At 36.3% G+C, this 24403-nt stretch overlaps 1 protein-coding gene across 1 annotated transcript in view; it reads right to left on the bottom strand.

Moving 5' to 3' along the window:
- SYNE2 (spectrin repeat containing nuclear envelope protein 2) overlaps positions 1 to 24403 on the bottom strand; it is a 211399-nt gene that overhangs the window by 113406 nt on the left and 73590 nt on the right. Inside the window, exons 36-52 of the mRNA XM_015813323.1 lie at positions 23828 to 24030; positions 23456 to 23575; positions 22707 to 22995; positions 20146 to 20315; positions 19297 to 19603; positions 18724 to 18843; positions 17181 to 17426; positions 15974 to 16108; positions 12420 to 12683; positions 9738 to 9863; positions 8855 to 9120; positions 6280 to 8398; positions 4591 to 4913; positions 3435 to 3579; positions 2778 to 2996; positions 1397 to 1662; positions 326 to 494 (exon numbers count right to left, since the gene is read on the bottom strand). Of these exons, the coding sequence (XP_015668809.1) occupies positions 326 to 494; positions 1397 to 1662; positions 2778 to 2996; positions 3435 to 3579; positions 4591 to 4913; positions 6280 to 8398; positions 8855 to 9120; positions 9738 to 9863; positions 12420 to 12683; positions 15974 to 16108; positions 17181 to 17426; positions 18724 to 18843; positions 19297 to 19603; positions 20146 to 20315; positions 22707 to 22995; positions 23456 to 23575; positions 23828 to 24030 (5487 nt within the window). The remainder of the gene's footprint in view (positions 1 to 325; positions 495 to 1396; positions 1663 to 2777; positions 2997 to 3434; positions 3580 to 4590; positions 4914 to 6279; positions 8399 to 8854; positions 9121 to 9737; positions 9864 to 12419; positions 12684 to 15973; positions 16109 to 17180; positions 17427 to 18723; positions 18844 to 19296; positions 19604 to 20145; positions 20316 to 22706; positions 22996 to 23455; positions 23576 to 23827; positions 24031 to 24403) is intronic.

The following is a 24403-nucleotide window of genomic DNA, read 5'->3' as shown; positions in this document are numbered from 1 at the left end:
TTCATGTATGGCTTATTTGGTCATCCAAACAAGCTATACATGAAAGAGCTTTCTAAACGCAATGGAAAAGAAATTCTACAGCATTCCCCCTCTGGTTAGATGTTTATGGATGACAGCATCTGTGCACCATGTTTGTTAAGCAGTTAAATGTAGAAGGCAAAAAAGGACAACACAATTCTAATAATTATAACTTTGGAAGAATCAGAGTATTGGAAGGATCAGAGATCAATGATACCCCACTTTGCAACTCAAGAATTGGATACAAAATGTTTTATTTTGCTAAAACCTCTTAGTCTACCATCTACAGAAGCAGCTTCTTACCAACCTCAAGTTTCAATGCCTTTTCATTAGGGGTTTCCAAATCTATGTCACAGAGCTGGGATATGATGTGCTGTAATGAAGCCTTCATAGCTTTCAGGTCTTCACTGCACTTGGTCCGGTACACCATCTCAGACTGCGCGGCCTCTTTTTCTTTTTGAGCCTTTTGACAGAGCCTGAAGAAATTCCATTAGAAATACTATTAAGAAGAAGACGGAGAAGGAGATCATGGTGGGTTCTGGTGTTTTGGAGGGCCTTGAAGACCTGGCTCTTCCCCCAGCTTTTCAGCTAGGAAGGGTATAGCCCAGGGGTAGGCAACCTCGGCTCTTTTATGACTCATGGACTTCAACTCCCAGAATTCCCGAGTCAGCATAGCTATGATGACTCGGGAATTCTGGGAGTTGAAGTCCATGAGTCACAAAAGAGCCGAGGTTGCCTACCCCTGGTATAGCCCATTTTTAGGCTTTTGTGTGTTTGCATGCTTCCTAGTTTTTTCCTTTGCTTATTTTTACAATTATTTTTTTTATTGTTTTACAGTTTTTCTGTTTTCTTGTGAACTGCCCAGGGTTGTTGTCAATTAAGAGATGTACAAATTTAATGAATGAATTAATAAGTGAATGAATGACCTGTTATGTCTAAATAAGGGGCCAAGAATCAAGGCAATTCTCAGGCTTGTGTCAATTCCATTTCATTAACATGAATGGCATAACCAAAAACAAAATTCAAGTGAAGTGCAAAGCAAAGTGCATTAACTTAGAAAGTACTGGTACTAGCATCACATGAAATAACGATATAATAGTTAATCAAACAAATGCATTTAAAACTTGGGTGTAAATAGATATTAAAACAGTCTTCCAGCATTCATCTTGGGAAGGCTTGGGTGAAGAAGTAAAATCTAGTTTTGTTTTGTTACAAATACCGCTCTCTGTCTGGAACTTATGCATATTTGCCAGATAATCTGGAGCTCAAACTTCAAGTTAATGAAGACAAAACCATCAGAATGTATTTTGAAATCAGAATTAAACTTTGTACAAAAAGTTGTACAACTTCACTCAGCAATAGTCTGTTTCATACTTACTCTTCTGTTCGCTGCTGCATGTTTTGAATTTCACAGAGAATAGGAAGACTTTCCTTTCCAGGGACACTCCCAGAGACACTCAGAATGTTCCTTAATCGGCAAAGTAATAAGCGTAGCAACAATTTCTCAGTATCCACACTTTGTATATAACTGCTTGCGGATTCCAGAAATTCTTCCAGTTCTTTGGTTGCTTCTTGTTTTTTGTCTTGGAGGCTCTCAGGCAGCTCTTCTTGAAGATTGTCTAGAATAATTGTTTCTCGTTCCAACTAGAGAAAAAATAAGCAAAACACAAATAAGAGAAACTTTGATGAGGGGGATACAAGGAAAGGACATCTAAGTGAATTGAAGTTGCATTTCTATGCACACTTATCTGGAAATAAGTTCCACTTAATTCAGGGGGACTTACTTTTCTATAAATATTTGCAGTATTGCTCTTATCAATGTGTTCCTTTATATAACAAATAATAATGGCTTTAACATATTCTTTTTGTTTAAAATAAGAGCATAAGGCATCTGCAACTACATGAAATGCTTGTGAGTTTAAGCCACTTCATTCCAAATCACATTCAATCCCTAATACAAAGTATAACAATGTCTGTTATTTGCTGATAGCTACTGAACCTATAACCATTCAAATTCACTGAATAACCCCAGATTCCAGTAAGAGAAGCTAACCTCTATATTTTCTCCACACCATGTATGATTTTGTGTATAGGTAGTCCTTGTTCATCAATCAATCATTCATGACCATTTAAACTTACAACAGTGCTCAACAAGGAGCCATGGTGGTGCACTAGTTAAAACATAGTATTGCGGGATAACTATGCCCACAGTCAGGAGTTTGATCCTGACCGGCTTGTTGGGGGCAATATGTTGACATTTGTAAATGGCTCAGAGAGTGCTGTAAAGGACTATGGAGTGGTATATAAGTCTAAGGAGACTAACAATTGTTCCTCCTACTTGTAGCCCTTACCGTCTTCCTCTGTCATGTGAATGTGATTTGGGTGCTTGCAACCAGCTCTCATTACAATAATTGTGGTATCTTATAGTCAAGTGATCCCCATCTGTGACTTTCACTACCAAGTCCAACAAGCAAAGTCAATGGGGAAGCCGGCAGGAGGTTGCAAATGGCAATGCAGAGTGCTGCAACTGCACAGGATTCACTTAATGACAGCAACTGGAACACTTAGTGATGAAGTTTTCAGTCCCAGTTACATTGTTAAATGAGGATTACCTGTACTACCATTCCACCCTTTATTCATTCTTATGTGACAAAACGGGCAGTTTTATCTTTTTAAACCTGCCTGTACTTAAGACAATCAAACAAGTCCACATACAACTGAGCTTGAAAATATCCGTCAAGTGTTTCCATATTACTCACTTCTTCACTGACAGATTTCCATTCTTGGTTCTGTTCTTCACATTTGCCCTCCCATTCTTTTGCAACACTGAATAAACAGAGCCATTTCAGCCACAACATTGATACAAAGGGTACAATCAGCACTCCGTCGTTTTCTTTGCAGATCAAGCTTAGCGACTGTGAGTCTCGCCTCAACTTCATTAACTCCTCTTTGATTGAAAGTAATTGGGACAACAGCATCTATAAAGGAGAGTACCAATAATAAAGTCTAAATTGTGAGTTTCAATCATCTAGTCAGAAAAAAGGCAAAGTACAAAAAAACAAATTGCGACAGTCAAGCCAAAGTATCTCAAGCCCCCATAATAAGCAGCAAATCTGTATCTAAAATTGTGCAGTTCACAGTAAGGAAGGAGTAACCAAAGAGTTTGTTTCTTTGCAATCATTGGTTTCAGGTTTAATACAGATTTGCATCCATTACTCACATTTTGACCTTAAGTTCAGCTAACCTTTGAAGACTAACATTAATAACTATTTGGAATACAAATACTGTAATTGTTATAGCTGTGAGGTGCATTGAATTCTCTATTGTAAACATGGTTCTGAAGACATATAAAGTATAAGCTATTAAAAATATATATAAAAATATTAAATTATGGAGATGATGATGACAGTCCTCACCTTGCTTTGTTGTGAATGCTCTAAAGCTTCTTTGTAGGATACTGGAATGTAGTATAAACACTTCCAAAGCACTTTTTCTGCATTGTTAAGCTCAATACATATCCTCTCTTTGGAGTTTTTGAAACTGTGATATTTTTCCATATACCTATAGATGCAAGAGTATTTAAATAAAACTAGTTAAATTGATCCAAATAATATAATTATGCATTGTCAGCTTTTAACTGCTGGTAGAAATAAAACTGGAATAAAGGAGAGAAATTGGCAGATCTTGCCAATCATTTTACATAGTACTTCATTAAAGAATGCACAAGAATTTCCAGACCCACCATTTTAGGCTGGTGTGTTTTACTGAATCATGAGCAGGTGAGCAACATAATAAACTGTGACCAGCTAATAGCTCAGTCATGATTTCTCAATTTTATCTCTTCATGTCTTCAATTCTCTAGTAAAGGAACTGTTGGCTGGTTGGCTATCTGGAATTTTACTAAAGAGCACTATATGTTATAGCACTTTGTTGCAGCTCTCAAAGTTTTCAATAGTATTAAAGAATCAATCTATATTTTGAAACCAAAGGTATACGTGATTCATGAATGAAAGATGTTGTTGCCTAGAAAGTATCATTTCAGGCTAAAGCAGCATAGATACTGTTCAGAGCCAGCTTTTCTACCTGCTTTACCTGAACATCCTAACTAAGACACTTATAAGGAGATGATGCTCAGAAAAAAGCTACCAAAGGGACAATCACCTTCTGGGTAAAAGAGAAGAAAAGACTTTAAAATGGGAGGCAATAAAAGGGGCATTGGCAGGAAGATGATACTGCTAAGTAGAAATTGTACATTGAGAATTAACATTGTTATACTGCATATCTGTGTTTTCATTGTACGACATGTTCAGTATTTTATGGGAAAGGAGGCTATAACATAAACAAGGCAAATTGGGAAAAGTGTTGTAGCTCAAAGATTCAACACACACCTTCCATTCAGAACATGGTAAGTTTGATTTCTAGCATGTCCAGGTAAGGATGGTAAACCCTGGACTAATTGTTCTCATCATTAACTCTAATAAGCACCAACAATTTTAGGCTAGATGGATCAGTCCTCTGATTCACATAAGGCAATGTCCTATATCCCTGAAATTATGTAAATGTTCATCCTACCTCTGTATGTAAGAATTTCTCTTTTGGCTCTGCTCTCTTATTGCCAAATTCTTAGTAGTTAGATCATCAAGTATTTTCTCCACCTGCAGTTTGGCTTTTGATTTAATTGACTTTTTCAAAGTACAAGTTAATGCTTCCATTTCAGCCTTTGCAGTCTCAGATTCTTCTTGCTTCTTGGCAAAGTCAAGATGAGATTCTTCTAGTTTATGTAAATCAAGTAGTGGAACAGAAAGAAAGGCTTCACACTGACTGAGGAGATCTGCAGTTTTTTCGACAGCTTTGTTGTAAAGCTTCACCATTTTAAAAGCTTCATCTAAAGCTCCCTGTGCAAATAAATAATTAACAGCAAAGTTATTATATAGGCTGAAAAACTATTCTCTTCTCCCAAATGTTTTCTTGAACTACAGTTCAGAGGCATACCATTGCAGCCTGATCTAACTCCATATCTGTTAGCTGGTGGACATTTTAACTGATGGTCAAAGAGCCTACAGATGCCTAGTCTCTCCTTTTGCTGTTTTTAACAATTTTCCAAGTTAAAACAGCATTGAAAAAAAAGGTTCTGCTGCATATTTCACTTGTCAGCTGTTATTTTTTTTAAAGTTGCATGATTATTATTAAATTTATAGTTAGTTTATAAGTATTTTTATTAGCCTCCATATTGTTTTTAAATGTTTTTAACCAACTTTAATTTTTTGCCACTTTAAATTGGCATTTAATAAATGCAGAAAATATTTATTTGAACGATGGAAGGCTGACAAGGTCAGGAGAAAATTATCAGAATTATCAAATTTGTTAAAGGCGGTTTAGTTCATATAGAAAACAAGTTGAATAACTTTTTATTAAAATACATATAAATCTCAACCAAATATCTATTATCAAAGAAGCACCCAGAAGCTTTTATTATTAAAACCCATCATATATTATTCTAAATAAAAATGTTAATGTGTCCCAAAATTTTTGGAGACTGGCAGTGAGAAAGACATTCCAAAGTCAAGTGCCAAATGGCAAATGGACTTGTCCATAACAGCTATCAACTTCTATAAATCCATCAAACATCTCAATAAACTGGCAGGGTCATAGAAAAGAAGCCAGTCCTTTGGATGGCAAGCCATTAACAGTCACGGATATGAATATTTTGTTACTGTACCTATGTCAGAGTAAAAGCATTGAGAAGTATCAAGATAGTCACTACAATCATTGTCAAAAATGCAAGCATTGTCAAAAATATAAGCTTTTAATAATGGACATTTTATACTGCAATGTAATGCAATACTCAGCACTGAGATGTTACTTAGTTGGGTAATGAAACATCTGCAAGGAAACAACTAAGCTCAGAGAGTTCCAAGGATTCCACAGGACATTTTATTACATTAAATTACAAATTCCTTCTAATTGTTTTAGTAGTATCACCAGTCTTTTACAAAATATCAATCTCTTTCAGTATAACTTAAGTATAAGTCACAGTGCAAGTGCAATTGTGGCATTATTAACTTATCTTGAGTGGGGGGGAGGGAGGGAGGGAGAGAGAGAGAGAGAGAATGTACAAGATCTAGAAGTAAAAACTGTTAAATGCATATCATGTAAAATATAGATGAAGAAACCATCATATTTCATAATTAATCCTTATGTGGAAGCAACCAGAGATTGCAAAGTTGTTTACAAAGAAACAAAACTGCCAAGTGTACTTACTGTATGTTTAGCAAAGTCTGCTTTCAGTTGTATTTTCAGATTTTGGAATTCCTCTATTTCTTTATCTAAACTCTCAGAATGGAGACATGCTTGTTTTGTAGATGATTTCTCTTTAGTTATTATATCTTCAGCAGCATGAATTTCTGCCTCTATAGCACCTTTAAGCACTTTGCAATACATCATTTCATAGGGAATCATTTGAATTTTCAAGTCAAGTAGGACAGGCTGCTGGAGCTCAGACTGAATCTGCTTTAAAGTCTTCAAGCTGTGGCCCAGCTTACTCTGGAAACCTTGTTTGTACTTGCTTATTTCTTGATTAGCTACTATCATAGAATGGATCATTTGTTCCAGCCCATCTATTTTTGTATCTAAGGTCTTTATTTGCTGCACGTTGGCCTTTTTGAGAGAGGTACTAAATGTCTTATTTTTCTTGAATAGCTTGAATGCTTCCTGAGTTATATATTTGGCATGCTCAACTCTCCACATCAATTTTTTTCCTGATATCAGATTGGCTTCAGAAGTTGAACTGGTAAGAGCTTTTAAATCACCACACTCTTTCTGAATAGTAGATATTATAGCCTCAATCTCACTTAGGACTATCTGATGCCTTTCATATTCTGCAAATAAATTCTTCAGGCATTTACTTTTCTTCTCAAGGTTATCCTTTGCTTTGCAGAACTGATCTTTCAGTTCATCAAGTAGTGATGTATCCCATTTCAGATCCAGCCATTTCCAAATCTCTTGGTATTGGTCCAGGTGTGATAAACGTGACTGGATGGCTAAAGTTCTCTCTTTGAACATATTCAGTTTATCTTTTATCTCTTGATTCTTAGACAGTAATTCCTCTGGACTTAGTTCCAGCTCATCAAAATAAAGATTGCTAAGATCCTGCTGCAAGGCCCTTATCTCTTCTGAGAATTTTTTATAGGCACCCATTTTGTGTTGTACTAAACGACCCTTAATTTGAATTACCCTATGGACCCTGTTTGCTCTATTTCTCAGACTTCTCCAACAATCATTTAAAAACAGTTGCTCAAAAGCATTTAATCCTTCAGATGAATTGTTGCAATTTGCATCTACAAGGGCTTCCATATACTGAAGCTTCTTGGGAGTCTTTTCTAAAAGATTCTGCATGTGGTCAAACTCAGACTTTATATTTGTTTTATCAACATCTAAACTAGACATTGTCATGATCTTCTGAAGTTGTTCTTCAAATTTCTCTATATTTGCAAAAAGTGTTTCTCTTTTTCCAAGCTGAGATTCCAGCTGCTGTAACTTCTGAGATGATTTCAAAATAAGGAATTGGTAACCAGTTTGAAACTTATGTGCAAGGATGCTAAGTGTAGAATCCTCCTTTGATGGCATGTGAGAAGCAACATGCTGGGCTTCATCTGCTAGCCTTATAAAAGTTGGCTCTTTTTCTTTAGCATCACTGATTACTGCCTTACAACATTTAATTTGTGAGAGAAGATCATCTGGAAAAAGTGCTGCCCTTTCATCAAGATAGTGCATTAAAATTTTGTTCCCCAAAATGGCATCTTCTATCTCTTTTCTTATTTCATATGTCTGGGGATGACTGTCAGATATCTGGACGTTCTCTTTAGGAGTCATTTGCTCCAGTTCTTCTACTTGGCTCTGAAGACCATTTACTGTGTTCTCTAAGGCTATTTTTCCTGGACTGCTCCACATTCTTTTCATCTGTACTTCTGCATTTCTTTTTAACAAAGAAATGTTTTGTTTAAGGATGCGCAGTTCTAAAGGAATCAATATAGGGCATGAATGCTCTTCTGTATCAAGAGTACTCAGGCCTATTTGCAAATCATGTTGCTGTTGCAAACATCTTTGGAGTTCCTGTGCTTTGTCCATGAAAAGCTTAAACTCATCCACTTCTGCTGCAACACAGAACTGTTTCTTTTGAAGGCAGTCCCCCATTTGTTTCCACCACTGCTCAGCTTGATCCACCTGGCTTTGTATTAATTCTCTGTCCAGAATGGATAGATGTCTAGATAGATTTTCTTGCTCAGTTTTCAGCTTGTTTAAAAGATTATTTTCATTTTGTACAGAAGCCAACAATTTATTCAAATTCTCTAGAAGAACTATGTCTTCCATAGGTCCCCTTCTGCAATAGAAAAATAGGTACAACTAGCTTTAATTTTTTTGTAAAGTCAATTTAATCAACATGCAATCAGTAATCAGGTATATTGAACCATATTTCATATATAGTAAATTTCATTGAAGGTCCACTATACATTGGATGTAATTACTAGGTTTGAATATGTATGTGTTTAAATATAATCAGAACCATTCAAAGGAGTGATATTATATATAAATAATACCATAGCAATAATTGTTGCAACTACAATGCTTATTCATTCCTATCTTATGTTGATGTACTAAGCCATAATAGGGTGGTTCAAATATTTATGGCTCAGCATTGTGTATAAACCATATTATTCTATGTCTATTCCAAGCCTTTTGGGATGTAACAAATTACAAAAGAAATGAAAAAGGTTCATCTCTGGTGTAACAATTATATCAGATCCAACTGATGAAGAAACCTGGTCCAGGAACTTACGTATATATGTTTTCTTTTTCTGCTAAGAAATGTTTCATTGAAGACTGAACAGTAGCAAGACATTCATGGTAGCGATTGAGTAAATTAAACTGATTCTGCTTGGCCCCTTTAACAGTTATTAATTCTTGCAGGAGTCTGTCCCAACTGGAAGAGGTAACATTGCAGGCATCCTGCTGGTCTGGCTCACTTCCTTCCACCACAGTTGAATGTTCTGGCCACACTGACAAAGCTTGAGCTTTCTTCTTTTCTAGCTGCAGATACAAATCCTATGAAAGAAAATCAGAGGGGGTAGGTGGGGCTTGTCTTGTTTTTGAAGGGATTGTTTTCATTTGTATGTCTTTCTGAATCAAATTAAATATTGATTTACCATGCTTTCTAACTACAAATGGTCAAATTCTTCTCAAAAGTCCACATCTAGGGCACCAAGGCAAGTGAAGCTGCTTAAGGGGACTTGGGCAAAATGCCCTCTGTAGCACATTCAGCTCATTATGACCATTTCCTCCATATTGTCCATGATATTTTCTATCCCCTTCTTAAATGTTTAAGGGGAAAGGACATCTCCGTATATACTTTATTCCTCCTGCCACACATAGATATAGCTTTGGATCATTTTCTCATAAAGGAACAAGTATAAATTTTCCATTCATTTGTTTAACTGCATTTTCTTTATCTATTTTTAGAACTTGTGGGGAGAACAGATCGTGTTTTAGGTCATATTTATGCATAAATGTTGAAAGTTCAAATGGGTTCATAGACTTTTAAGCACTATTATAGGTGAGGTCACTCACAGAAGCTCCTCTTATGCTATTTTAGGCAGAAGGATGCAATTGGTGGGAACCATTTGTGTTATTATCCTGTTCATGTTGTTAAAATGTTTCCATACCTCTATTTCTCTCAGTTGATCTTTCATTAATACAATATCTAACTCTGCAGTCCAGATTTTCATTTTGTTGAGCTTTTGTTCCGTCTCAGCATACTCAGCAATTGCTTGGTCTTCAGGATAACTCTGCTGGGAAATCCAAACAGGTAATTGTAATCTATGGAACAACTAATTACTCCTATATAAATCATCCAGATTATTTAATTGAAGAAAAAAGGTATCAAGTACAAATCTTGCTGGACACATCCTCTCCACTTTATTCATTGTTCTGGTTATTATTAGTGTAGTAATGTTCTGCCCAAATTCTTATAGTGTGTCAGAATCATGTTGGTCCTAATTTTATGCCAGATTATCATGTCTTCCAGACGTTCTTCATAATCTGGAACAAGGAAGTTGTGGAGTCCCTTAACTAGCCCAAGAAAGCATAACATTTATAACTCTGAGATCAATGGAAAAAGAGCTGCTTAAGGTCCATAATCCCATTTTGCCCAAGTGAATTGGGCAAAAGCAACATGCTCCCAGGTACTAAACTGCCAGGTTTCATTTTGTGTTTTTAACTAAGGTTCCTCAAAAGAGCTCACATAGTTCCAAAAAAGAAAAAATGTTTCTGGTTCAGTCCTATAACAGCAACAACAATGCATTTATAATAGAAATTAAAAGCCAAGATCAGATGACAAGAACAACATAACAATAAAAAGGAAGAAAAAAATGTGAAATTCTGCAATATACATGTATGTCTTCCTATTAATATATTAATAATTATATTAATCAAAGCCATAGCTTAAAACATACCTAATATATTGCTGATATAGTATTTTAGAAACAATACTGATGCAAAGTTAGTTAGCCAAAGAGTGCTCAGGGAAGGGTAGTACCTCTAGTGGAAGGTCCTGCCATGTCTTTTTTAGGGCTGTTTGTTCACCTTTGGTCCCCACCTGGCACTCAGCTCTCACCTGTGGCTCCAAGTAGCTGTAACTTGTACAACGGCCACACCCTGGTAAACCATCTCAGCAGATAGGCTAAATCAGATGAGGGTCTTCGACTCTCAGTGAGATATGGGATTTTTGTAAAAAGAGACTCCAGAATGGAGGAGACTGAGGCCCAACAGGCATTGTGGTGTACGAAGATTGTGACAAGACAAAACATTCTGGTCATCCACTGCAGCAGGAGAAGTCTCCAGCCGTAACCTTTCTCTAGGCCACTGAATTAAAGTCTCTTCTGCTGAGAGAGTGGGACTGCCCCCATGCAATGTCTGTTCCGATTAAACTCCATCACACAGATTTCTGTTGTGCGGTTCATCTTCAGCTGCAACTCATGTGCAAATCCTCTCAGTCCAAACCTAATTTGTTGAGTCCTGAGATGATGGGGGAGTAGTGAAGCAACAGATGTAGATGATCACTACAAACCTTCATGTGGGCAACCCTTGGACAGCGGACAGTCAGGTCTCTATCTGGGGCATCACTGATGTTTGACAGCATCCAAGGTGACTGGACAACTCTTTTAGGAGAAAACTGCCCACCCTCACATGAAGAAGGGGGTTAGAAAAAGTACCCTAAACATTGCCTGCCCCACAACAACACCTGGCTAATTAACTGTGTTTAGAAGATCACCTTAGCGGTCAAGAATCAAGAAAAAAGAAAAAAAATCATTTTTGGAACCTGGAATGTCTATACCTTGCTGAACAGAGACAAGGTACCAAGGCCTAAAATACAAACAGGGCACCATGTTGAGGAACCAGTACAGCAATGGGAATTTCAATGGAAGAAAAATATTAGGTTTATGATGAATACTGCACTTCAAATAAATTAATATAATATGCTTGTTCATTGCTGCTTGGAGCTTTTCCTTTGGTTTTTACTTTTGTGTTTACTATACAAGGTTGACATTTTGAGATGGCGATTACAGCAAGCAATTAATTGAATAAGTAAGTAAATAAATACTTCATCAGTGGTATATTACACCAGTATTAATTGCCAAAATAGACGATTTATTCTTCAAAAAATTATTGGAAATGCCCTAATCAAGTCAGAGCATTTTTCCACTTAAACTCCCTCAAATTTGGTAAATACTTTATAATAGAATAAAATAAATTCTAAAAGTTGAATTTTCCCTTCAATTTTCTTACCATTTTCTTGTTAAATATTATTAAACCTGACTATCACCTTAATAATTGTATATTAATTTGATTTTGATAAAGAACTAAATTTTAAAATGTAAGATACATAAATATGTGGAACAAACGTTATATTATTTTGATATTTTACTTGACCATTCAGTTTTATAATACTGTAGATCTCTCTACTATTCACTTACTGGTTCTTTCTTTTTTTACATTTTCTTTCCTGTTTCTCTTTCTCAATTGTAGTTTTTAAATCTCTCTCTCTCTGTGTCAAATAAAGACCTCAAAATGCACATGTGAAACTGAGAAAAACAAGCATCCTTTCAAAAGCTAAATCTTATTTTAGAAGGAATTAACAGTAAAGAGAAGTTTATCCTACTCAGTGTCACATGAACCAATATTCCTGGACCAGTGGCCCACCCTCCACTATTGGAAACTGAAAAGAGAAAGGGTGAAATTGATTGAATTATGGATTAATGGCTATCCTGGATGAAGAGCTAGCAGTGCACAGGAATAGCACTTAACAAAGTCCTTCAATGAAGTTGTGCAACAACAAAGATTATTACCTTGCTTTCCGGAGATGGATGTATAATGGACAAAGAAGTAGGGTCAGCCTCTATTACTTTTCCATTCATTAATGGCAAAATGGTTTGAGGCATTTCTGGCCAGGCACATGTTGCTTGCAATTTCTTTTGATAACCATGCTGCTGTTGCGGAGATTCATTGGGATAATCATCCGCCAGTATTTGCTCTGATTTCTGCCACTGCTTTGCACACTGACTTGCTGAACTTTGGAAATTGTGGGCTTCCATCAAATTGCCTTTCAATTCCTGCTAAATAGAAGTAGAATGAAGGAGAAAGGAGGGGGAAGAGAGAAAAATCATAACCTTCTCGGGACAGCAGGTACGGAAATGTCAATTGCTTTCTTAATGGAAAGATAGTGAAAAAATAATAGAATAAAGGGGTGGTAAAGGTCAGAGAAAAGCACATCTGTACAGACGTCTCGCCAAGGAACAATATTATGAGGATGGAGAAGGTTGCTCAAAGCTCTGACAAAATTAATTGGCCTAAAAGTTTTCTTCTTCTATTGCAGTAATCTTATAATTCTGAGGAAATGGGTCCCTACTAACCAGATTCAGTCTGTTTACTCTCTACACCACGAAGCAGCTTGACATACAAAAGGGCTATTGGCTTGTCTTTCTCTGCAGTTAAGTATTTTTGCTGCAGTTGGAGAAAGTATCCATGAGGAAAGCTCAGATCACTTAAGGCCACACTGTTCAGTGTGACAGCATAGAAAACACCTTTATCTACAAAGCTGTTTTCTATCAGAAATGGCAACAGTGGGCTAGTTTTGTAATATAATATAGAAAATGGCACATACAGAATGGCTAGACTGAATCCTTGACATCTTTTAATTAGACTGGGAAAGACTTATGCTTGAAACCATAGGCACTAACTAACAGTTTGTATAGACAATGCAAGTTAGTTATGTTAGTGCTCTGGCATTGTACCAGGGAGCTGTCTAAGTTCCTATGCTCTGACTCTATAAAAGATAGCTGTCTTTGTTCTATTTGTCCATAAGGCTCCTTTGGTCCTAGCTGCATCCACTTCCATTGGAGCAAGCAGCAATAGTTGAACGAAGCGGACATGTGGCAGCTCCTAGTACCCTACTGGCTATCACAGGAGCAGAGAAAGAGAATGCAGCAGACAGTATAATACAACTGATGTTTGCAACATGTAGAACGGTTGCTGGAATTGGGTATGTCTAGTTTAATGAAGAGAAGGACGGGGGGGTGACATGATAGCAGTGTTCCAATATCTCAGGGGCTGCCACAAAGAAGAGGGAGTCAAGCTATTTTCCAAAGCGCCTGAAGGCAGGACAAGAAGCAATGGATGGATACTAATCAAGGAGAGAAGCAACCTAGAACTAAGGAGACATTTCCTGACTGTTAGAACAATTAATCAGTGGAACAACTTGCTTCCAGAAGTTGTGAATGCTCCAACACTGGAAGTTTTGAAGAAGATATTGGACAACCATTTGTCTAAAATGGTATAGGGTTTCCTGCCTAAACAGGGAATTGGACTAGATAGAAGACCTCCAAGGTCCCTTCCAACTCTATTATTCTGTAACAAATGTACAATAGTGACATTGGCCCTATGGTATGAAGCATCTTTAACACACTATTCCCATGGATTTGATAGAGTTCCCAGAGAAGGAGCAGGATTGTTCAGCTTTTCACAAGTTGAACCTGAGGAAAAACACCCAGTATGGCAGATATAAGCAAAGTCATTATCCAATGCTGATGGTTCTTGTACTGTTTATCTTAGTTCTGAGTATTTTTCTACTGTGTCTTGTCTGCTGCAACTATTCTATAACTACCTTGCTTGCCTACCTCTTGAATTTATTTCATTAATTTATATAGATAGTATTATGGATTATATAGCTTGACCAGTACCAGAAGAATCATGAAGGTCTCAATTATGAACAGCTTTGCATTTGTAAACTTTCACTCTGCTTTAGTTTCCCCAATTATACTTTGCATATTCCTGCTTATCTAAAGACTATGGGCTTGCTGCCAAAAAATTTATAACTCCCCTGGATAAGACATTAACTCGGTGCCAAAACCATAACAAAATAGGAGAGGGCATTTTATTTGGTGGGGAATGCAAGCTACACATCTAGACTGCAAAAATTTGGTGTTAAGAGTGGTCTGCATCACTTTGTTGCCTTCTGTTGGTTATCCAATTTTTGTAGCCTGTTTGTTTGTTTATTTATTTATTTAAATTTATCACTCCAGCAGATTCTGGGTATATTAGAAAAACTAATTCTAATTAAAACAGTTAAAAGCAAAAACAACCCCACAGCACGACAGCCCCAACAACATATTTATCCCAGGCCTAGGACCAAAGCCAGCCTTTAAGGGCTTTTCAGAACCAAGGAGAGTGGGTGCCATCTGTATCTCTGAGAGGATGCTTATTCCAGGGGGCAGGAGCAGCCACAGAGGTGGCACACTTTCCAGGTACATTTAATAGAAGAGACCAGGAACATACATACTTTGCCCAAACATACTGGCGGCATATTAGTCCTAAGAAAGCCCACAGGAATGTTTTTTTCACTATGATCTCAAAAATACAGACAGGCACACAAGGAGACAAGAGATCCATCTAGCACTATGGTCTAAGGCCATGAAGAAATATGAAAATCAAACCAACAGTTTGAACTAGGTCCAGAAAAGGGCCAAGAGCCAATGGAGATGACAAAATGCTGGCATGATAAACTCATAATACCAATCATGGCTCTGAGATGCTTCCTTTCTTAGCAACAGCAAGAGGCAATAATCACAGCAGTGGAGGCACCAACTCAGAATATGAGTTTGTCTCTCAATCCATATGTCACTTGTTTACCTGCTCTTCCTCCTGCTGCTGGGAAAGAAAATGCAGTGGAGGGTTACAATCTTCTTTCATCTCAAGATCTGTGGGACATTTTTCTCTTCCCACTGGAAGAGTGGGAGGAGAAGGTGATAGCAGCAGGCTAATTCCTAAAGCACAGCAATGGTAAATTTGTTGCTATGGAAGAGATGGGCTAATGTTTTCAGAAAGGACTCGAAGCACATTCACTCAGTGCTCGTCCTTTTATAGATGTCCTTAAATACATGAAGATGCTATGGAGAATAAACCAATTGGTCCATATCCTATAGAACTTTATAGAAGAGTGCAGGATTTGGTATCAGGAAAGGATTGTCCACAGACTTTTATTTAGGTACGTGGCTGAAGAACATTGAATTAGAAAACCCTACTTATTACTTTCAGAGGAGTTATTCAGGACAGTTAAATTGTGTCTGAGTGCTGCACATTTTCTATAATGATGCTTGCTCTCTGATTATCTATCAGCTATATTCTGGGAATAAATAAACCAGATATTTCAAAATAAAGAAACAGCAAACTTATAAGGAAAGAAACAGGAATATACATGTGACTGTAAAGTCATATCCCTTACTAATCCAGGTCTCATCATTCCAAAACATAACCAGTATTTTATGGAAACGGCACAAATCCACCCTTTCAAAACCATTCTATCAAATGTTTGAAAGTAAGATTGTCAGGGAGAATAAAAGATTACCCCAGTAACTGCAGCTGCTCTCTCCTCAGATTCAAATGCTAAGGAGCTTGGTAATTGTACTTTATTTGTCAACCATTCTGGAAAGAATTCTGGAGCTTCTCTGTCCAGTGGATTTTTCACTCTGAAGGAATTTTCCTTCAAAAGACAGAAAAATTAAATAATTAAGTCAAATGAAGATTGCAGAAGAAATTGGAGAATTATTATATGTCATCTCCATATTCACATTCATATTATATGAATTTGTACTATATTACAATATATATTATATTCATATTCAGAATATAGTATGATAATAATAGCCAAAGGTCCTCAAGATCTGGATGTGCTATCAAGGCCTGGGAAGCCCAGAGAACTGGCATATAGTAAGACAGCTCCGTTATTATTAACATACTTTTATCCTTTTTTTAAAGTTGTGTTCTATAATTTTTAATGTTTTTAATAACTGTTATTATTTAGGAATGATTATTTTTTAACATGTTGTATGCTGTCCAGAGTCACTTGTTTTGTGAAATGAATGTCTATATAAGTTTGAAAAATTAATAAATTAATAAGATCTAGAACTTTTAACCCCTGAATGATGTTTATTGTACAAAACGTCAAAAGAATATGACTGCAAGTCTGATTAAAAAGGTAAAAAAAAGAATGTTGCATTATATCTGGCAACTTTCCAATTCTGGCTCCTGACCTTTCAGAGTAGTAAATTACATCTTTTTTATTTAGTTTATTTATTATTAGACTTCTATGATGCCCATTTTGCAGAGGCGACTCACTTAATCCCAACATTTGCTAAGTAATTGTAATTTCACTGAAAACTACTTACACATCTGTGTTTTACTTCAACAATGCCTTATTTCTGTGTTTTTAGCACAGAAGAAAATACCTAAGCATGCATTGCTTCTAATACTACTCCGGACTTCTAAACAAAAGCCTGCTTCTGATCAGCTCTAAAGATTACAGAGGAAGATTTATCTACAGTATTTACTACCCTGTACTTCAATTAAAAATAAAAGCTCCAGGCAGGCCTATAAAGCACAATTTTATTTTTTTAATAAATGATATTAAATGACTTTTGCTAAACTCCTTATTTCCTATATAAAGTTCAATTAAGAATATTACTAAATACTAAACCCCAAAATATTACTAAATATTACTAAATTTCTTCCACACAACTAATCTCTTGAGGAACAAAGGGGATGCTAGAAATTACCGGTTTCTCTCTGTTTGTTGTTTCATTATCCATCTCCTTTCTGGTCAGTATTTTATATTCGAGTATATCACTATGGATGTCCTCAGCCTCGTGCTCAAGTCCATATTTTGTTTTAAGGTGCTTCGGCTTAAGTTGGGGTGCATCTATCTCATCTTTCGTACATGTTTGTTGCAATCTGTTGGAGTCCATTAGAGCAACAACTTCCTGTAGTTTGTCTTCAGCTTGACAAAGAATATCATACTGTATCTTAAGTGAAAAAGGAAGGCAAGAAGATAATAATGACAGAGAATCTGCAGTTAACAATCTTATCGCCCTCTATAAATATGCAAACAGAGAGAATAAAATAGTTAGGATAAATCACTCATGAAATTTTTCATAAAGTATTTTGACAGTTCATAAAGAAAAGTAAACAAAAGGCAACTTTTTTGTCAGAGATCATGCTTGTTCTCTGATTTGCATAGAAACCGACATCCATATTCATTTAAATACATAAAGTCCTCAACTTACAACAGTTCATTTAGTGACCATTCAAAGCTACAACAGCACTGAAAAAAGTGACTTATGACCATTTTTGACATTTATGATCATTGCAGCATCCTCAGGGTCACATGATCAAAATTCAGGCCCTTGGCAACTGACTTGTGTTTATGACGGTAGCAATGTCCCAGGGTCATGTGATCACCTTTTGTGACCTTCTGATGAGGTCAGATTCACTTAACAACTGTGTTACTAACTTAACAACTGCAGTGATTCCCTTAACAGCTCTGCCAAGAAAGGTCATAAAATGGGGCAAAATTCACTTAATATCTGTCTCGCTTAGCAACAGAAATTTGGGATCGTAAGTTGAGGACTGTCTGTAAAAGAGAAAGCACCAGGCTCCCAAAGGAACGCGCATTCGGATCTACCTTCTTCAATGAAATGAGTGAGAGGTCACATGAGCTTTGGTGCTGCTCATAAGAGATTGACACCAAATTGCTTTAAAAAGAATATCAATTACTTTTACTTGATTCCCAGCTGACTTATCTGACTACTAGATAAGTTATGTAAGATGACTCAGTTGTGTAAGAAAGCAGCCATGGAGCACATAGGAAGACGGTTTTTTTACCCTTGTTCAGTTAATTGTTCATGTGGCAATCTAGAAAGCACTTGACATTGATAAAAATTCTGCACCAACAATCAGTCATAAATAAAAATATGTGATTCATAAAATTCTAATTTTCAATATTTCTGTTTCTTGTTTTATCAATCATTATTTTTATTCAGGGAAACACTGTTGTCCAAATTTCCTTACTCCCTGAATTTAGCTCTTCATTAAGGTCTTTGGCAAGGGAGAGTGAGACCCCCCCCCACTTCATTGTGCTTGCTGTCTTTTGTCTTTTATGTGTAATGGATTTTATTGTAATTTCTTTGATTTTTTTTGTGAGCCATTCAGAGTCTCAGTATTCGGAGGCACACAAGTTTAATATGTTATCATTATTATTACATTGCTACTCTTTCTAATTCATTCATTTTCAAATTCGCTGGAAACAAAATTTCTCCTGACCTGTTTTTGCTCTGCACCCACAGGCTCCCACAGCTCCTCTAGGGAAGTTATCAAAAGGGTTGTCAACTCTTCACACTGCTGGTGCCCCTCTACACAGCCTTCCAAGAGGTTTGTTGTATTCTGCAATTTAAGGAGAAACTCAAGATCAAAACCAACATGCATAGATAGTTGTCCAATATAATAAAGTATTTTCTGCAGACTGTTAAGACTTCTCCATAGAAATAGCATATTATCTTCCTGAACCCATATACAAATAAAAAAATATTTTACAAATATATACAATATTTTATTTATTAAACAAATTTACATAGTTGCCCAGAATCATTGTGTGAGAGTTAGGCAGCTATATAAATTTAATAATTAATTAAACTTTTACAAATAAATAAATAAAATAAAATAAATATACCCAACTGGTAATTGAAATGACATGGTCTAGGTCCCATTTCATCCTATCCTACCTGTTTGTTTGAATCAAATCTAATTCCACATCTAATGAACATTTATATTACAAAAAATACACTAATAGAGTTTCATTCTGGATCTTCCAGATCAATAATCTGTCATGATGCCAACCTGTAATCGGCTAAGAAGACATTTGTAGAGATGCTGTAAAGCCATCGATGATTCTGCACTCAATTTATTAGTGCATGTCTCCAAAGAACTGCGTTGTTTTGTTAGTTCATTTAAGAGAGGCGTTAGGCCTTCAATTTCTTTCAGAAGTGCAGAATAATTGTTTAACTGACTTTGTACTTCCTGTGAATTGGGATGAATATCAACATTAAAGCCTTGCTCCTGCTTCTCTACTTCATAAAATAGCGCTTTGATGGCATCTTCTGTCTGCTTCACATGTTCCATTTGATGCTGGAGTTGTTCCTGGTCCCTTTGACGGAAGAAAAAATCAATATCAGTTTAACAACTTACCACTGAATATGTAGGAGAACAAAATGACAAACTTATTGTAATGTTGAAAAGCAAAAAGTTTGTGTTTGTCACAAGAACAGAGTAGAATGCTAAATAAGTTAATAGATATAGTATACATACAACCTTAAAATACATTTAATCATCAACTTCTGGGGTCCTTGCCTTCTTTACCAGATCTTTTTGTAATTAAATTTGTTCTTTTTAAAATTAATTTCATTTTTATTCATTTTAATGGCCCTCATTTGCCTTGAGAAACCCATATGCAATAAAGGAATGGGCTATATTTTAATATAAATAAAGAAAAAAATGTATTTATAATTTTTTTGTAGTGATTAGTTAAAAGTTTCCAGCCAAAAATCTTCAGTTTTCCACCAATTTCAGTAATATTATCTGAGTGGAGAGTTTCTGGAGGACTTTTACACTGGATGATGTTATTATAGAATGGCTCTGCTGCATTTTCAACTCAGTGGAAATTTTCATGGTGTAATCTAGGCTACTTACCTCAGACAGCCAATAACCAGATGAATAGTGGAGTCCCACTTCTTTTGGACATTAGAAACTATCTGTTGAATAGCTAGGTTCTTGCTGTTATCGTCACACTTCAAATGTTCTCCAACAGCTATGATAGTCTGCAGTTTAGCATTGCCCTCCTCTTTCAGCAAAGCAATCTCCTGTATTGTAAGAAATAACATGAAGATAATTGATTTTACTCACTGTCTTTGACCTAGCACCCAGGCCAAATAACATGTAAAACTATCAAGAGAAACAATGCCTTTTTAAAAATCAATTAACTGTGGTTCCAATTAAACCTCATACAATGAAAATTAATAAACCGCTTTCAGTTCTTTTGTAACTCCCTAAATAACGGAAGACATTGCCAATATTGGAGAGAGTGGGAATGGAAAAAAAATAGGAGGAGGAAGATGAGTTGGATATGTTCGCTGCCTTGAATTATTTGTAAAAATAATAAAAGCAGGATGCAAATAAATAAATCAAATATATAAAATGATTAAATGCTTATTAAACCTATAAAGTGCTTTTGTCAGGAGCTAGTAATCAGGAACAAGAGTTGAATTCAAAGCACTGTTTATTACAGGCTATCTATACACAAGAATCTGATCTACTAACAGTCAAGCCAAATTGGTGCCAGATAAGAATCAACAGAATTTACAGGCGGGAGGGGGGGGGGGCTGGACTTGAGTCTCTTGGCAGAACACAATGACTCCAAACTGGCAACCCCGCCATTATGCTTAGCCTGCTCACCTTCTACAGCTTTGACACTGAAATACCATAATACTATTTTGCTATTTCACTAGTTTAATTCGTGCTAGTAAAAGTTAAGGGTTCTGAAACATGGACTGATTATAATGAAAAACTGACAGAATAAGGGGTTCTAAATGTGGGAAAGACCACTAATTGACAATGTTGCCAAGACAAGATCTCAGAGGAAAATAGATATTGAACAAAAATGCTGACTCGTAAGATTGGACAGAGGCGGTATGCTCTTGATCTCATCTATTAAACAATGCCATCTGATGGAACCTAGAAAGCACGCCTTCCCTATTGTGGTGCCTGAACTCTGGGACAGTATCATTCTAGAAGTTTCAGCATCCCTGTCCCTCCTATCCCTTCAGTTAGCCTTGATGCCTTAACCTTAAATGAGTTAATCTGGATTAGGGTGGGGTATACACCTACTTGAACTAGATTATGTTTATTATGTCTCTCTTCCCTCTGGCTATGGACATATTTTTGCCACCAAGAGTCATTGTGAGTTGAGTAGCCTTGTGAACTTAAATGATTTAATAAAGAACATCAAAAAAGTAGAAGGAAAGCAAGTGTTTGTAAGAGACTAAATTAGTCTTTAGAGAGCATTAATGGAAAGTGGACTCACAAAATAAAATATGGAAGTTGCTCAGAAAAGAATAAAAATAATTATATTGCAAAGTATGTTATGCACAATAGTGGAAAGTACCAAAAAGGATGAGGATACAGATGAAAGAAAAAAAATATGCATTTAAGAATGACTGTTGCAAGAATGAGGATGAAACAAAGATATTGTATGATGTATATACACAGAAAAGATAGCTTTCTATTTAACATCTACATGAAACTGCAGGGACAAGTTATCTGCTGGCCTCAGATTCAGTATTATTACTGTGCTGATGATACCCAATTACACATTTTGACTCTGGTCTGGCCAGGTGATGCTGTCAAGATCCTCTGTCAATGTCTGGAAAATGTTTGGCCTTTGGTGGGGAAGGACAGGCTTTGGCTCAAGCCTGACAAGACTGGGTGTCTGAGGCTGTTTTCATTTTCTGAGCTTGGAGTGGTTCCATCTTTGGTCCTGAATGTAATTGTACTTCCCCTTTTAGGACTGGCATGCAGGAGCTGGTGACAACTATGCCCAAGGCAGCCTTTGTACAAATTTATCTGATGTACCAGGTATGCCTATATGCTCACATAACACTGTACTTTGTGGCTGTACTAGTTGTCAATATGCTTCAGGATGCAATTCAAGGTTCTGGTTATCACCTATAAAGATATGACTTTGATTATTTGAGGGTTACTTATCCATGGTTTTGGCCTGTCCTATACATTTTAACATACCCAGCACGCTGTGGGTCCCATCAATTAAACAATATCAACTATTGGGATGCAGGAAGCAGGCTTCTCTGTCTTATTGTGGTCTGCCAGAACACCATTCAATCTGAAATTCAAATGCCCACCTCCACCTGGCCTTTTTTTAAATAGACCTTTAAACCTGGCTCTGTCCCAGGCCTCAGAATAAGTGATTGATCTCTTCTGGAATATTTTAATTGATTAACTGACTGCTTCTTTCTCCAGACTTTCTTTGTGACTTATGTATTCAATCTTTTATTGGTTTTTTTTTTACAAATAAATAAATAGCTTCAAACAGAGCATGGAATGATTAAGACTAAAATTCAAGAAAAATGTCAAGCAATTTTTTTAAAAAAGTTTTTGAAATGAGAAAGGACTAAACAAAGAATTATTGGATGGTTGTTTTATTAATAACATATAGAGCTTTAAGTATGTCTTCGTACCTGGATTTTGAACAACCTTTTTTCCAGTGATATCTCAGATTCTTCAGCACTCATCTCCAGGATAGGCTTTTTCAGATTTTCCACCCAGCAAAACATGTTCCTGACAAGTTCTTCAAAATGATTTCTTTCTACACAATACATCTCAGAAACTCCAAGGGTTTTCTGTACATGATTAACCAACCTCTTGTATTTACTGACAAAATGGGCAGATTCTAGAACTGCTTCATCATTCAAAAATCCTGAATTTTTCAAATAATTTGCCTGGTGATCAAAAGAATCAAACCACTCCCTGTAAAAGAAAAACAATTATGTGAAGTTTAATTGTCATCATTATTCCCCATGCTTTACCGATGACATCATTCGTTAAATGTTATTAGAACTGAGCAAATTGAGTCAATTATCAACCTTCATAGAAGACAACTTTATATCAACTTTTTTCCAACTGATCAAGACAGGATGACCCAACATTTAAAATCACACTCTTTGCATTCTTCTGCTTTGTCACTGCATTCAATAGTCATTTTTTTCAAAATAGATAGAGATTGACAACTACAACTCAAAATCATTATATTTACTCTTTTACCTATGTGGGGAAATATAATACATTTGTGTTCAATTGTGAATATCAAAACTTTGAAAATACGTTTTTAGACAGGAACATTTTCAGTAGAAAACCTGAGCATGCCACTAAAACTAGCTCTCAAGAGTGGAACAGAGTTAAGTGAGCTGCTATAGCTTAGACAAAATACCTTTGTTTGAGTAGAATTTGATAAAAATGTTCAAGTCCTGTCTTCTCTTTTTGAACTTGTTGCCATTTTTCTTCTTGAATTCTTAGCCACTTCTCCAGACTCTTAAAGTCCTTTTCAAGCCTTCAAAGAAATAGAATAAATACTTACAAGAAAATCCTGTTAAGCTGTAAAAAACCCATGAACAGTAACACTTAATCTGTACAGTAAATTAATCTTGAGTCTAGTTCATCAAGCCTACCTATTAATACATTTACTTATTTAGTACTGTAGGAGGAGGAATGCATCAATCTCAGAACTAGATCTTAAAAGTCCACCTAATCACTCTGGATCACAATATATTTGGGGCAAACTTAATTCATTTTGGCTTCTTACCTAGCAAACTGTTGAAGAAAGAAGTGAAGCTCAATTTTTCGTGCCTGACATTTGGAAATTATTCTTTGCAATTCCACTTCTTGGTCCCTCACCCAGTTACTCAACTGATGGATGTTTGGTTTGGGCAAATAGTTCTTCACCTGGTTCAGAACAGTCTTCACCTCAACAATATCACTGTCTTTGTCTTCAAAATTTAGGAAACTCTGGAGAAAAAAAACCACAATGAGAGATATATCCAAGATCAGCAATATCTTTTAGCTGGTGCAGTTGTTTAATACGTTTTATAGTTTGCTTATCTATCTATCTATCTATCTATCTATCTATCTATCTATCTATCTATCTATCTATCTATCTATCTATCTATCTATCTATCTATCAATGGGGGCAAGGGGTTCAAGTGGGCTTGCTGATTATATACCTGGCTCCCTGCTATGTAACAGCAGCCCTGCCTGAGCTGGCCGATGTGATAGCCGGGGTGGCGGTTGGGACCCCCAGACTTATGGTTCTGGGGGATTTCAACCTTCCATCGGCGGGTGAGACGTCGGCAGTAGCTCAGGAGTTCTTGGCTTCCATGAC

The sequence above is a fragment of the Protobothrops mucrosquamatus genome, unplaced genomic scaffold (assembly GCF_001527695.2).
Source record: "Protobothrops mucrosquamatus isolate PMUCROS unplaced genomic scaffold, P.Mucros_1.0 scaffold153, whole genome shotgun sequence".
Lineage (NCBI taxonomy): Eukaryota > Metazoa > Chordata > Lepidosauria > Squamata > Viperidae > Protobothrops > Protobothrops mucrosquamatus.
This window is presented reverse-complemented; position numbering and strand designations above follow the sequence as displayed.